The sequence below is a fragment of the Pithys albifrons genome, chromosome 7, assembly GCF_047495875.1.
Source record: "Pithys albifrons albifrons isolate INPA30051 chromosome 7, PitAlb_v1, whole genome shotgun sequence".
In the NCBI taxonomy this organism is placed as follows: Eukaryota; Metazoa; Chordata; class Aves; order Passeriformes; family Thamnophilidae; genus Pithys; species Pithys albifrons.
Genome location: NC_092464.1, coordinates 50637846 through 50652323, shown reverse-complemented (window position 1 = coordinate 50652323; position 14478 = coordinate 50637846). Strand labels below are relative to the sequence as shown.

Below are 14478 nucleotides of genomic sequence, written 5' to 3'. Positions count from 1 at the left end.
TGTCATTCATGGGAAAATGTTACATTTTTTAAGGAGGACAGATCAGCAGGGTGGGAAGCAAGACATCCTGTTTGTGATCTCTCCCTCCTCGCTGGAACAAGGCCAGCAGACACTGCACATGCCTTTCCATTTGATCAGCTCAGGAGTGTGGAGGGTATGGTAGCTGACCCCTGCTACCATTCCTATCATTATTCCATGTCCTGAGGCAGCCTGGAGGGCACCACTTACAGGCAGTGTGACTGTTGCCATTCCCCAGTGTCTGCTACAGGACACACCATCAGTTCATGTCCTCTGTGCAGCCACACTGTGTAACAGCTTCAGCTCTCCACCTACCTGCCCTGGAATTGAACCCAGAGGTGAAAGGCTTTTTGTATCTTATTACTATATTCCTGATCCATCTCAATGCTGTGGATTTCCTTTTTTAAATAAGCTGTGAGAGGTGGAGGGGAGGCCCTACAGGGTATATATTTTCACCCTTTTTTCATTTTGTTAGCTTTTCCTTTCCTGTCCAGCTTTCCCTCCCCCAACTTTTCCACTTTTCTTCATTTAAATTGCTGATGGGTGTAGTTCTCTCTCCCTTCAGCAGCTTCAGTGGCAGTTATTAGCAGAAGTAGTTTAATTGGCTTTCTGCCTAGCTATTTTCACTTATGGTCCTTGAAAGCACAGCAGCATCATACCCTTGCCTTCTGAGCTGTAAGAGTGTGCAGATGTCTTCTCAGGTATGTGCAGGTGTGATATCCCACCCTCACTGGGACCCCCAAAACTGCTGCAAGTGTAATATGGGTATTCCAGTTGTCAGACTTACCTGCCCACGAGTAGGAGCACTGGTTTTCTATTAAACTTAACTATCAGGATATCTTTCTTCCCTTCAACTTGTCCTGTTTTCCCATGAATTTCCTACCTGATCTTTTGTCCAATATTACATTATTTTATGGGAGGGCCAGGGAAAGCTGGTTGCATGTCATAAGCTGTGAAGCACCACGAACAGCCTCAAAATTACTTCATGGAACAGGTTTCCTCTGTCTGTAACTTGTGCAGTCAGAAGTGGAATTGAGTACAGGTCTTGCATTGGTGGGCCAGAATAATGAATGAAAGCTGTTTGAGTTCTGATTGCCTTCTTAGAAAAGGAGATTTTGATATATTAATTTGCTTTAGACAAAGGCATTTACCGTGCAAAGAATTTAGAGAAAATTTTTAAAGTTAGTTAATCTTTTTGTTGGGGAGGGAGAAATGAGATGCAACTTCCAAACTGACAGAAAATACTCCATAATAGCTGATGGAAATGGAAATTTCTAAGTGGGATGAAAATTAATTATTTTGACTTTGAGTATGCTGGCACACTTTGTGAAATGGAGTGGTTGTGTGGGATTTTCTATTTCAATTAATCATTAATTTTGTTAAGATGCTGCTTGAAATGTCTAATCACAGCAATGAAGGTAATGCAGAAAAAAAGCAAACAAAAAAAATCTCTTGGGTGCAGTTAATTTTTCTGCCTCTGCAGAAATCTGTTTGATGTGTTCTTTGTTTTGCTTGGGCCTGCATGAGGATTGTAATGCAGCTGCGCTTTTTAATCCAAGTCAGTGCTGCCCTTCCACTAGCCCAGAGCAGAAGGGCTTCCTGCAGTCAACAGCCTTCCTGTTCAGGGCTGCACCAGTGTGGTGTGAGCCTGCAGGTGTGCAGAGCTCCCAGCCCATGCAATAGGGACCCAGTGACCATGAAAATCATGCTGGGAGGTTTTTTTGGTTTGTTTGGGGGTGGCTTTTTTTAGAGGATTCTTTTTGTTACTGACTGATTTCACTTGTGTGTTTTCCACTGCAGAAGCTGTCCGGGCAAAGAATAAACCCAAAGCTGCGTATGTTCGGCCAGTCCATATCTGGGGGAGTTGATATGGATAGCAATGGTTATCCAGGTATGTGTCTGGCAGTTGGAGCATGGGGAAAATACAGCAGGAGGCTGAGAAAATGCCAGAGCAGGTTGTTTATGGGTTGCTGGTCCCTTCCACTCCACATGATCAGTGAAGCTGAGCTGCTTTTTTCCCTTTCTCTTCTGCTACTGAAAGCTCCTGATAAAAATTTTAGGCAATTGCTTAATTCAGGTGTTTTGGCAGTTACAATAACTGAAGATCTCACCAAGGTTCTAAGTTCATTTGAAAGTGCTCAATCTGGATGGCAATCTTAAAATAACCCAAAAAGTAGACAACAATATAATAGTATTAATAAAAAGCAAACAACGAAGTAGAGGGGAAGTAGCATCACAGACCTAATCACCCAGTTTTAATACATATGACATGGTGATATTTGAAGGGACAAACTGGCTAAGTCATAAAAACATGCTCTGTAATCTAGCAACTGATTTGAGACACCTGAATTCTATGCTTCCTTTGTAACTATCTCAATGTTAAATTTCAGACATGACTGTTGGAGCCTTCCTCTCAGACAGTGTAGTACTTCTGAGGTGAGATGAATGTATTTTTTATTCACTGCTGTCTTCTTTTTCTTTGCTTTCTGATTATGTATTATGTAGCCTTAAGTGCTTCACCACTCCAATTTCCTCCCTAGTTTATTGTGGCCAGATGAAGCAAGCTGGGTTACTTCTTAAGCAAAATTTTAGACATGAATAGTGTTAAAGAATGCACAGTCTAATTTAAACAGCAGTGTAAGGGATGACAACACATGGGACACCCAGGGCTATGAAGAAACAGGGTTAGAGCTGGAAGGAAATGTGTTGCATCTCAGTGCCTCTTTATAAAAGTTGCTCCTAACTTGTGAGAAGGCTTTTTATTATACTTATGTTTACATAAAGTAAATCGATTGTGATTTAAGGGATCACAGTAGAGCAAAAAATGTGCTGTGTATGGTGCCAAGATGTAATTTTGCAAGTTATAATGGGATGCAGAATGAATTAAGAGTCTCCAGGGAAATGAAATATGGATAGATTTTCAGTACACACAGGAGCTGGACTCCTGTTTCAAGTTTATGAGTTAAGTGCAATTGCTTGTTCCATCTGACAGAAAGGGGTGGGACAGTTTGGGTCACCAAATTAGGCAGATGGAGAGTCAGAGCAGGAGTGAGCTTGAGATGCACAGACCTGGGAAAAAGAGGGTTTTTCCATTAGGTCTGTTGTTACATTTGTGAGTATTAAATAAAAAAAGCCTTTCAATAATTAGATGTCAATAGGAATAGAAATCACTACTAGGAATTCCCACATCTTAGTGGAAGATACAGGGATGTGGTGACACTGGTAAGACACATGCTGGAGCTGCAGAATAGATGTGCCAGCCCGCTTCGTGCTCAAGGCAAGAAAAACTTGGCTCTGTTTCCCTTGGAATCAGTTACACAAAACTAAAAAAAGAAAGGTGGGGAAAGAAATACTCTTGGTGATCAGCATGCCAGGTGGTCAAGTGTTGTGAAGAGTTTTCTGTACCTTCATCAGACACATAGAGGCAGCTAATTACTGCTTCTGTGAAAAAGTGTGCCGTGCCCCAGATGGGAATTTCCAGCCCCACATCTCTGAAGCTGCTAGAAAGAAAACTGCATTTTTCTCCTGCATTGATGTTACTTGCAGAGGGCAGAAGACAAACTGAAAGGTTTACTGTGATGCTTGAAAACACATGCATCCCAACAGCATGATGACCTCTGTCCAGGCTTGTGCATTTTGGAGGAAATTAGTGTGACTGTTGGGGCAGCCTGATTAATTGCTGCTACTGCCAAGTTAGTGTCTCTCAAGATTCATTTTTTTCTCCTCCTGCCCTTGGTCCTTCCACTTCTGTGAAGTCCCTTAGCCAAAATCAACAAATGTTTTGCCAAGTGATATTTAAAGGCTTTGGTGGAAGCCTTTGGTGACTTGGGGCACATCATCAGCATTGTATTCCTCAGGTGTCTATGGCCCTTTGACAAATGCATTGGTTTTGTTTTTTTCCCCAGTGAATACCCAAGTGAGATAACATTAAGGATAAATCACAAAGTGCATCATAGCTGGAGAAATATTTTTTCTGGGAAAATTATTTTTATAGATAATTTATAGCACTTACTTTTTTATGCTTCCCTAAGCATTCAGGAAGAATGTTTTTTTTGAAGGTGTGAAATGATTGCTCACTCTTTTTCCTCCTTCCCCCTTCTATGTAGGGCTAACATTTATCTTCATCCTCCATCTCAAAATGTGAACTCACACTGTTATTTCAGTCTGTGGTAAAAGAGTCTGAGCAGCTGTCTCGGGGATTGATATGGATCTTGCTCCAGCTGATATAAATTAGTTGTGACCACAGTCCCTGCTCTCTTCTGCTTTCTCTCGCCTACCTCTCAATTAAGTGGCTTGTGGAGTGAGAGTCCTGAAGTGTTTTACAAGCTCTGGCCTTGTATGGCTGTTGGGACTACCCTAGAACTGAATCTGCTGGTTGCTGCACATTATTTTTACTACTGTAGTCGGTTTTGGAAGAACATGTACAGAATTGAAACCAGGAAGAGCAACACTGAATTTTTGGGCTGAAGTCCTGCACTGGAGTCAGCTCAGGAGAGCCTGGATTTCTGGGCTGCTGGAGCTTCTGTGTTGTGTGAAAAAGGAAACTGTTCAGGAATACATTCAGTGCAGGTATCTCAGCAAGCAGCTGCAGTGGGAGCTGCAGGTTAAGCCCTGGGTGGAGCAGAACAAAAGCTATGGGGACCTGTGACATAGCCAGGTGACCAGACACTGGGAGGCACAGCAGGAGCTGTGGGAAAAGTGGAGATTTGCTTGGAGCCTTGAGGGTATAAAAGCCCATGGCATCCTTTTTTCCAGGTCTCTCCTCAGAGGCAGCAGCTTGAGCTGTTTCTATGTTACTTTGGCATGAATAAATGGCTTTATGGAATTGTGGAAAACCTCGTCTGACTACGTGAGAGTGGTGTGTGTAGGGAGTCAAATGGGGCACCTGTCAGCTCACTGGAGCCACCCACTGCAAAAGGGCTTTGGACCCAGCAGTGACAGTCTCTGGTGGTGGGAGTGTGACTGCCCGAGTGCCTCCTGAATGGTCACACAGGCAAGTTTCCTTAACAAGACACACCTGAGCCTTAAGGCACTCACCTTGCTCTGTGAATCTGAGGTCTCCCTCAGTCAGAAGTAGTGGTAGCAATAACGTGGTGCTGGAGTTGCAAGGGTAGAAGGCTTTTGTTCACAGTGCACTGGGTAACTCCTGAAACACAGTTCAGCAGAGTGAAGAGTATTCAGTCCTTACCACTTGCCAGGAGGGAATTAGCCAAGCGTCCCTCCTCCATGAAACATGAATGTGGTGCCTGTTGTCCCTCTTAGACCATCAGAAAAAATTATGTATGAATCCATCTCCTACCCCTGTGCTCCCTCCTTGACTTTCAGGTCATGAGTTTGACTGTAGCCCATTCTGTGGAAACCAAGGGGCTCTTCCTACCTGGCCCTGACCATGCAGGATGGTCAGGAATCAGTCTCATTTGCATGAACTTGTTGCTGTTGTTTGCTGTTCTACTAGTTTTTGTTATTCTCCTCAGCCATCAGGAAGGCTTTATTCAACCTTAGCTGGAGATGGTGATTATTATTATTACACATTATCAGTTTCCTTAGCTGCCTGCCTACAGTCTGTATCCGAGCACTGAACTTCAAGCTGATATTACTGTTTTCATTTAAATGTTAGTAGTCCTTGCCAGCTAGGTCAAGTGCTAGTTTATCTTACAGTTCAAATGTACTCTCATATTTTTCCTGTCTGCTTGAAATTATGCAGTTGACCAAATTTACTTTTCTTCCCTTTGGCTTAGAACTTCCCTCTGATCACTCAATTCTACTTTTCTGTTGATCTGCAGGTCCAGGCCTGTCATTACCGTGGACATCTCCATTTTCCTGCCTGTATCTATCAATATCACAGCCCCTCAGTGCCACGATGGCTTGCAGCCGGTGAACTGCCTCAATGTCACAGCATGCTTTCGCTTCAGTGGCAAGCATGTTCCTGGAGAAATAGGTAAGGTACTTGTGCCAGCCCTGGGCAGGGGCACAGTGACAGGTGGACCAGTTGAGGGCTCTCTTTGTAGTCAGCAGCTGAGCTTTGATGTGAAATAAATAGTTTCAATGTGAATGTAGGGCATATGGGTCTGGAAGACTTGAGAACTTTCTTGGGTGAGTTTTTACCTTCTCGTGAGGTTGATGTAATGAGGCAGTTTCTTCCTCATGTGTCCTTAGGCTTACAGCAAGGATAGAGAACACATCATTCCGAGTTCATATTCCCTGTTTGCCTCTTGATAATACATTTCTGAATCCATCTCCTCTATCAGTGTTATCAGAAAGCAGGTGTAATTTGCTCTGGATTAGTAGTTTTTGAAAGTCTACAAGGAGCTTCAGAAACAGAAATGAGAAAATCTTTTTCTGTGCATCACTTTACCTATCTGTAAAATGACTGTAAATAGCCCAGTCTTTTACTGATAACAAGAATATCTTCCAGATTAATTAGTCTCTGCAAAATGGAGTTTTTCAGGTGAATGGAATTGTGTAACATGTATAATTGTGCAAACATTTATGTCTTGGCTCTATTCCAATACTACTTATGACTTTTACATCCCAATGTTTACAAGTCCCAGATATTGTGTGAAGTGTTGTGGGACAGATAAAGCATTTCTAAATATTTTGAGGCCTGAGTTAATTCAGTTGATGATGTTTCAGCTTAGTTGTGCTTTAGGAATAGCAGAGCGTGCTGTGTCTGGGTGGTGAGCATGGTGAGGAGCTGAGGCAGTGCCTCTCCTGATCTGTGCCCTGAAGGGTGGGGGCATCTGTGCAACCCACTATGCAGAGCCTGTTGCAGTATTTGGTTTTAAGCAAGTCAGGGAAGGAGAAGGTTTCTTGCTACTTTTTCTGCTGTTCACATGGATTGAGAGCTACAAGCAGCTTGTCACTGTCACCTGAACAACCCAAAACAATGGAGCTACCGAATTGAAGGTGCAACTGAGTCTTGAGTTTCTATTTTTGCACTTTTTCCTTCCTTTAGATGACTCTAAACAGGGAAATACTGGCTATGATAAAGTATTTTTGTACTGCCTGCTATTCTCTCAGTTAAGAAAACACATTTCTGAGAGTTCCAGAATTGGTAATTACTCTCTGAAAATCACCAAATAGATTTTTTTAATATCTAGATGTGCTTATGTTCGTGAAGTACTGCTTAAAATGTTTTTGGGTTTTTTTTCTTTAATTTCATATCTCTGGACCTGTGGCTAAGAAGTGAACTTCCTGTTTTTCCAATCTAAATATCTGTTTCCCTTGTTTACAAAAGACCTGTTTTCCTGTTCATTATGTCTTGTATGAGGTGGTTGAATTTCCCTGTGTTGTCATGCAAACTGTAGTCCCAAGGACTTATTGTGGTGAAAGCACGTAAGCATCATCTTTGACAAGTAACATCCATCTCATTACAAGGAATTTTTTTACTAGTAAGTAGATCATTATAAAAGTTCCAAGCATTGTCCTTTTATACAATGCTTCTAACAAAGCGAGTTGTCTTGAAAACGTTGCAGCCAGAACTAAAACGCCTTTGGGGTATGATTTGGATAAAGTATCTCAAATGAGCTTTCAGTTAGTAATCTAACAGTCAGACCATTTTAATTATGTTGCAGTTGAAGAATATCAATTAACAAAGGGTGGAACAAATAATGGAAATGTTGAAATGGTCCCTCTCCTCTGTGGTTAAATGTGGGGGGAAAATCGCTCAAATATCCCTGTTAATGCATTGTTGTGCAGTTCAGACTCTGAAAGGCACATGAAAGTGTTAAAATGCTATAGCAGAATTTTGTGGCTAAAAGTGTTGGGGTTGAGATTGTCTCATCTTTGGGTGTCTGAGGCCAGTCTGTCAAGTCAGATGGCAGCAACACAGTGCTTATCCAGAACGTCACTCCCTTAGGGCTTGCCAGCATGAATGCTTGGGGTTACTGGGGAAAAACTGAGCATTTCTCTTGCTGGGCAGCTGAAACTGGTCATCTACTACATGATGTTCAGATGGTCAAGCTGAACATGCAGGCACCATTCTTCTGTGTCAGATGTGTCTTCAATGCTTGTTTGAATGTGTGGCTATTTTGTTAACTGGCATGTGAAGGAAAGTCTTCTTCATCTAGCACTTCCTCACATTTGTATATAAACATTCCCCATGTTTATTTTCTTCTCCTTCTAGTGGTAGTTGCAATATTGGTGGTCCTGAGATAGCTGTTGAGGTTGTGTGTTTATGGACACTGCTTGATACTGCCAGTGACAGTACAATTCCATGTAAGTTCTTTCTTTCAGACTGTGGTCTTCAGAAGTATGAATTTATTGCTGAAATGTTTTTGTCTGATCAAAGAGCAGTGCCTGAGGGAAACGTGCTCTGCACTATGTGCCACACATTGTCTAAGCCTTCTCTCTGCCTCAGTGCTTGCTGGAGAACTGAGCATCTATTTGTGTGTCCCCTGCAGCCTCCAGTATGTCTTGGAGGTATGAGAAATAATGCATTTTAAGTTTTCACTTTGTCACCTCAGAATCTCAATCAGGCTGTTCTTCTCTCACTTGAAGGGTCGTTGCTTTGTCTCCCGTGTGGTCTCTGTATCTCCAGGAAAAGGCAGGGATTAGAGAAAGACTTTCCTAGCTTGAGTGAGAAGGTTTCAGCCTGTTCAGACCATGCACTTCTGGGTTACCAGGACAAGAAAGAGCCTGCTGTGCAACTCTGTGCATCAAGGGCTGCTTCTGCATTCATCCCTGAAGGAAAATGGAAGGAACCTTGTGCCCCCAGTCTGAATAATTTGCTCTACAACAATAATAATAGTGCCAGTATGAGACTTAGGTGAATTTTAGTGGCTGTGAATATGAAAGGTTTTGATATTTGACTAGAGTTAGGCAGATACATTAGAGACAGCTTCAAACTTTCTCCTGTACCTTCATAGCAGATACACATTGCTTGTGTGTGGATCCATTGCTAGGGTAGTCCTCACATCCCTAATATAATTTCCTGAAAGACTGGTGCAAGATTTAGTGTAGGATAATAGATGGTTTGATATTTCACTCTATTTGAACGTGTCTCTAGGACTGAAGGAACATGCCTAATCTGAAACTTCAAAAGTGGACTCTCCTCTTCTTGCCTGTATGCAGCTGTGGTTTGGTGCAGGAGTTTTATTTCTGTCTGTCTCTTATTTTTCCAGTCTTTTTGGATGCAGGCCTGAGTCAGTGCTACCTTCTGAGTGCCTAAAGCTGCGTGCTGCAGGGATGTGTGCTCCAGTGTATGGAGAAGCTTAGAGCCAGGGACAACACTGTGAGAGAGGATCTGGAACAAGGTTTGAAGTAATAGGGAAAAGAAAGCTTTTTGGAAGAGGATGGAGGAAATGTCCTCTATATAGTCTCATTTGCTAGAGGTTTGGGGTTTTTTTAATACTTTCATTACTTAAGAATTTTCATTGCAAGCAAAGTTCATGAATCATTTTCTCCTTGAGATTACTGGCAGAGACACCAAAGAAAAGCATTCCTCTTCCAATGGCTTTTTGTGATTCTTTAGTCACTTCATTTTTTCCATGTGGTGCCCTCCCCCTTGCCCCCCTACAAATCAGTACTGTAGCTAGTAGTTTAACAAGCACTTACAGATGTGCTTATTCCTGCTGAGCATTTTGCCTCCTGCTGGGTCATTATCTGAGAGGGTGAGGAAGGGATGTGCCAAGTGGCTCAGTGTGTAACCCCTCCGTTAGCCCATTCAGCTGTGATTCTGTTTTAGCTTGTGGGATACCATGAGCTGATCTCCATCTCTTCTCACTCCTCACTGCTTCAGGGCTGCCTTCAGCCTGTGCAGGGATGACTCTTGCAGCATGAGTACATATATGCCATTTAGGATGAAAATCCAGTCTAAAATGCCTGCTGCCTTTTACCTGGTGCATCTCTTACTGGCTGGAGTAATTCACCTGGTCTGCTGGGTGGCAATGCTCTTACAGGTGTGACCGAAAGTTTCTCAGAGGGAGCTGTAATCAAAGCTTGTAGCCATTTAACTTTAGTTATGGAAAAGGAATAGTTAGAAAAATTGAGCCCTTCTATGCTCATCAAACCCATGCCAGAGTTTTATTTTGATTGTGTGAAGTTGGGTGGGTAGATCCCCAGAAAAAAAAAAAAAAGGCAAGAAAACTCACCTAAAGCTGCTGGACAAATATTTGAAGGCAGTACTTGGAAGAGTTAATTTGCTCGGGAGAAACTTGCCTCCTGGAGTGAGGAGGAGAAACTTATGCCACCAGCAGTGATAAGTTTGGCCAGTTATCTCTCACCCTGGTTGCTTTTTGGAAGCAACAAGTCTGAGGAGGGGGGGAAATATGATATTTCAGTTTTTCCACTGATATGACTTCATTGGATACAACATAGAAACAAGTTGCCATAATAAAGGGAAGGCAGGGAACTTTACTGATTGGAAACATCATTGCCATTTTGGAGAGACGGTAGCTGGGTTCACTTTGCTCAGGGGGACAGGCCATGCTGGGATGTGTCTCTGTGCCTGCGGTGAGGAATTGTTTGGTGTCACTGATGTCACACTCCCACTGGAGACACTGCAAGCCTCCCGGGGCACCCCTGCAAGCTCTGCACTCCTTTTTTCCTCTGGCCCTCCTCCTTTGAAGAGGCTGCATCTGCCCACGGGGCTTTTTGCCTCTGTCTAGTGAAGTCTGGGTTTGCTAACAGGTTTTCATGTCTTTAATTTTGGGATATCGGTGCAGATTTTGGCATGTGTGCATGAGGGCCCTTGAAATCAAAAGGGACACAGTGGGGCTTCGGTGTGGGATATGCATATCTGAAAAAAAAGAAGAGACTGCTAGGATTTTAAGCAAGCTAAACCCTGTCTTTCTGTTTAGATGGGACTGAGTAAACACCACTTTAGCAATAGTTTATGGTGGTGAGCTTGTGAGTTTGAAATACTTTCAAGGCATTACCTTTCTAAGCAAGTTATTCTGCCTAAAGCAAGCCAAAAAAAGTTCAGGTGGAGCCTGTGATGGTAGTTAGGGTGATTCTCCAGCTGTGGGTTTTCATACTACTTATGGTTTGTCTCTGGCTGCTATGCCTAAGCTTTTAATCAGAATTTAACACACTGCAAATGAAGTGTAGTTAGTTTGACTTTTTGTGTTCTGAGTATTCACAGAGACTTTTGTGCCAAGTTTTAGAATATCACGAAGTAAAATCTTCAGATTAGTGACATTTTGGTGGAGGAATGATTGGAGATGATAGAATTGCTAACAGTGTTAATTCTGAGTGATGAGGATTTTCACTGATTCCAAAAAAACCAAACCAAGAAACTAAACTCCATCACAAAACCACAGCAAAACCCAGCAAAGACCCCTTGCAGAAGTTTGGTATGGTATACCTCAATCCAGGAATGATTGATAGTTTATAAAATCCTGGCTTAAAAAAAGTTTACATTATGGGAAGCATTTTATTTGACATCAGTTGTTTAGGATTTAAAACAGAAATAAAAGCCAAAGCAATAATTTGGCAAGGACCCTACATATGTAATGAATTGACACAGAAACTGGTGCTGTCTGTCCTTTACAAAGATTATCAACAAATTAAGCCCTTTAACAGTGAGCCAATCTCATGGCATTCCTATTACTGCATTGATAACAGCGGAAATCAATAGACTGTGGTCTGTGAGACATTAAAGGGCCTTAGAATCAGTATTTGACTTGTCTGTATAAAGCAGCAGAAGAAGTGTTCACACTTCTGTTGCAGTTTCATTGCTCCTGTTGTTGCCCTTAACAAAAGGAAAGGTGCAGTCAACTTGGATTATTCAATCACTGGACAAGTACTTGTGGCTTAATCTCAGTAGCCAACTAAGCACCATATAGCCACTCACTCCCCCACCAGCAGGAGACAATCAGAAGGGTGAAAGTGAGAAAATTCAGGGGTTGAGATAAAGATAATTTATTTAATCATCTACACCAGTCCTTAACAGTCTACAACTTTCTTGTGAGGGGAGGAAGAGAGACAGGCACTGATCTCTGTGGTGACTAGTGACAGGATCCCAGGGAATGGCCTGAAGTTGTGTCAGGGCAGGTTTAGGTTGGATATTAGAAAAAGGTTCTTTCCCAAGAGGGTGGTGGGCACTGAAAGGCTCCCCAGGGCAGTGGGCACAGCACCAAGGCTGGCAGAGCTTCAGGAGTGTTTGGATGATGCTCTGGAGCACAGTGTGACTCTTGGGGTTGGGCCTGTGCAGGGCCAGGAGTTGGACTCAATGATCCCTGTGAGTCCCTTCCAGCTCAGCATATTCTGTGATTCGATAATTAGTGGAGCAAAAGCTGTGCATGCAAGCAAAGGACAGGGAATTCATTCACTCTTCCCTTGGGCAGTCAGGGGTACAGCCATCTCCAGGAAAGCACAGCAGTTACTTGGGAAGACAAACGCTGCCACTCCAAACATCCCCACCCTTGTCCTTCTGTCCCCTGCTTGATATACTGAACATGATGCCATATGGTATTGGAACATCTCTTTGTGTCCCAGCAGTGTCCCCTCCCAGCTTTTTGTGAAGCCCTAAGCCCACTCACTGGTGAGGCTGTGTGAGAAGCACAGAAAGGCTTGATACCGTGCAAAGCACTGCCCAGCAATAACTAAAACACCCCTGTGTTATCAACACTGTTTGCAGCACAAATCCAAAGTACAGCCCTTATTAACTACTGTGAAGAAAATTAACTCTATCCCAGCAAAAACCAGCACAGTGCTTCAGGTGGCAAGTAAGTTTTCTTCTGGATACATCCAGTCACAAGCCAAGTGACTGTGTCAAGCTTGCCTGTCCTGTTGAAGAGCAGGAAACTAGATTTATAGACAAACAGCTCATTAGTCTTTGGATGTGTGTTCTATAAACTGCCAGGGATGTGTAACATCTAAGAGGACACTGGGGCATGGGCATTTAGGCAAGGTATAAATGCTGAGATAACTGCAAATCAAAGAAAGCAATTGTCAGGAAACGCCACATCATGGTTGACCATGTTGGTTTAGAAGGAAAGCAAAGCTTGAGGCTGCTGCTGTTGTGTGATGCTTTTGCTTTTTCTGTCAGCAACATAGTTTAAGCGTCTGCTGGGGGGGTTTGTGGGTTATTTGGATTGGGGGCTTTTTTTGTGTGTGTATTAAGTGTGTGTGTTAAGTGTGCGTATCTAGATGTATTCTTACAGATCATTTCCTGCGGGAAGGATGGGCTGGGAATGTGAGAATAATAGCAACACAAAATGTGGGAGTACATTAGTAATTGGATCTGGTTTTGTGTAGCCACAGGAAACTTAGTGATTGATTGAGGGCCTGCAAGGGTTGACCTTTCTTTAAGCACACATGCCCCGGAGGCAACAGGGTCCATTGATAGTGGCTGGAGAATAGCTATTGTTCACTGACATCCTTTATTTTCTTCTTCTTCCTTTTTAAAACAGGTTTGAATTATAACTTGACTGCTGATGTGTCAAAGAAGGAAAAGAGCCAGCAACCCAGAGTTTACTTTGTGACTTCTGGAGAGACAGCAGGGCAGATCACAGACAAGTTACAGCTGTCATATATGCAGGAAAAATGCGAGCATTACCTAGCATATGTCAAGGTCAGTTAATTCCTGTCCTTCCTTGTGTTGCCTTAATGCAATTCCACTCTTTTAAAAATACTATTCACCCAATTGAAGTGGTGCTGCTTGGCTTCAGATGTTTTATTTCCTGACAGGTGGATGAAACTTTTTGGGGTGAAAGTTCAGAACTTCTTCCTTGGCGTGATTTGTCAGTCTGAGCAATATTGGGCCTTCAGGACCTGGTGCCGGAAAATGTATTTTATTTATATTTGAACAGGCCTTGGTTTGTTCCTACATGTGTTATACTCAGGGAGGCAATGCCTGGTTTTGGTAGGAGCAGCAGGTTTAGTGTTTAGTTTTGTGTAAGGTCTGACTGCACAAGGGGCAGCTGAGACAATCTGCATGGGAATGGCAGAATAACGTGGGGTCTGCAATGAAGTAATTGAGCTTTTGGATTTGAGGAGCCCTGTGAATTTCATCTGGGCTTAAAAATAGCAGTGGAATAACTTAATTTCACCCAGAGAATGCTTTTTAGACCTGCTGAGACATAGAAAGGTTTGGTTTTTCCTGTGGCAAACTCTTCACTTAGGGCTTACTAAGACTGTAGTTATCTTCACTGGGCAGCTGTTGTTGAAGAAATGTCACCCAGTTGCCATTTTGTTTTCAAAATAAGCACAACAGTTTTCTTCTACGCTAAAAATTTAGAGAATGGATTTTAAGATTATATAGGATGGACATTTGTCTTTTAAACCACCTGTGTGTCACAAACACTAATCTGTGTCACCAACCCTTATATACCCTCCTTATGAAGGGCTTATACCCATAGGTAAGTGTGACCTGAATTCCATGGATATCACTTGCCACTGTCTTGTTTTGAGAATACAGCACATCCAGAATTTCCTGAATGTATAAACTTTTCCAGGAAGCTTCTTTGTACCTAAAACTGTGAGAATGGGAGATAAAATTAATCCTGTGACTTTATC

General features: G+C 42.6%; 1 protein-coding gene across 1 annotated transcript in view; it reads left to right on the top strand.

The window, feature by feature from the left end:
* Positions 1-14478, top strand: part of ITGA9 (integrin subunit alpha 9) — a 203748-nt gene that overhangs the window by 37360 nt on the left and 151910 nt on the right. Inside the window, exons 12-15 of the mRNA XM_071561537.1 lie at positions 1819-1909; positions 2409-2454; positions 5802-5956; positions 13374-13534. Coding sequence (XP_071417638.1) covers positions 1819-1909; positions 2409-2454; positions 5802-5956; positions 13374-13534 — 453 coding nt within the window. The remainder of the gene's footprint in view (positions 1-1818; positions 1910-2408; positions 2455-5801; positions 5957-13373; positions 13535-14478) is intronic.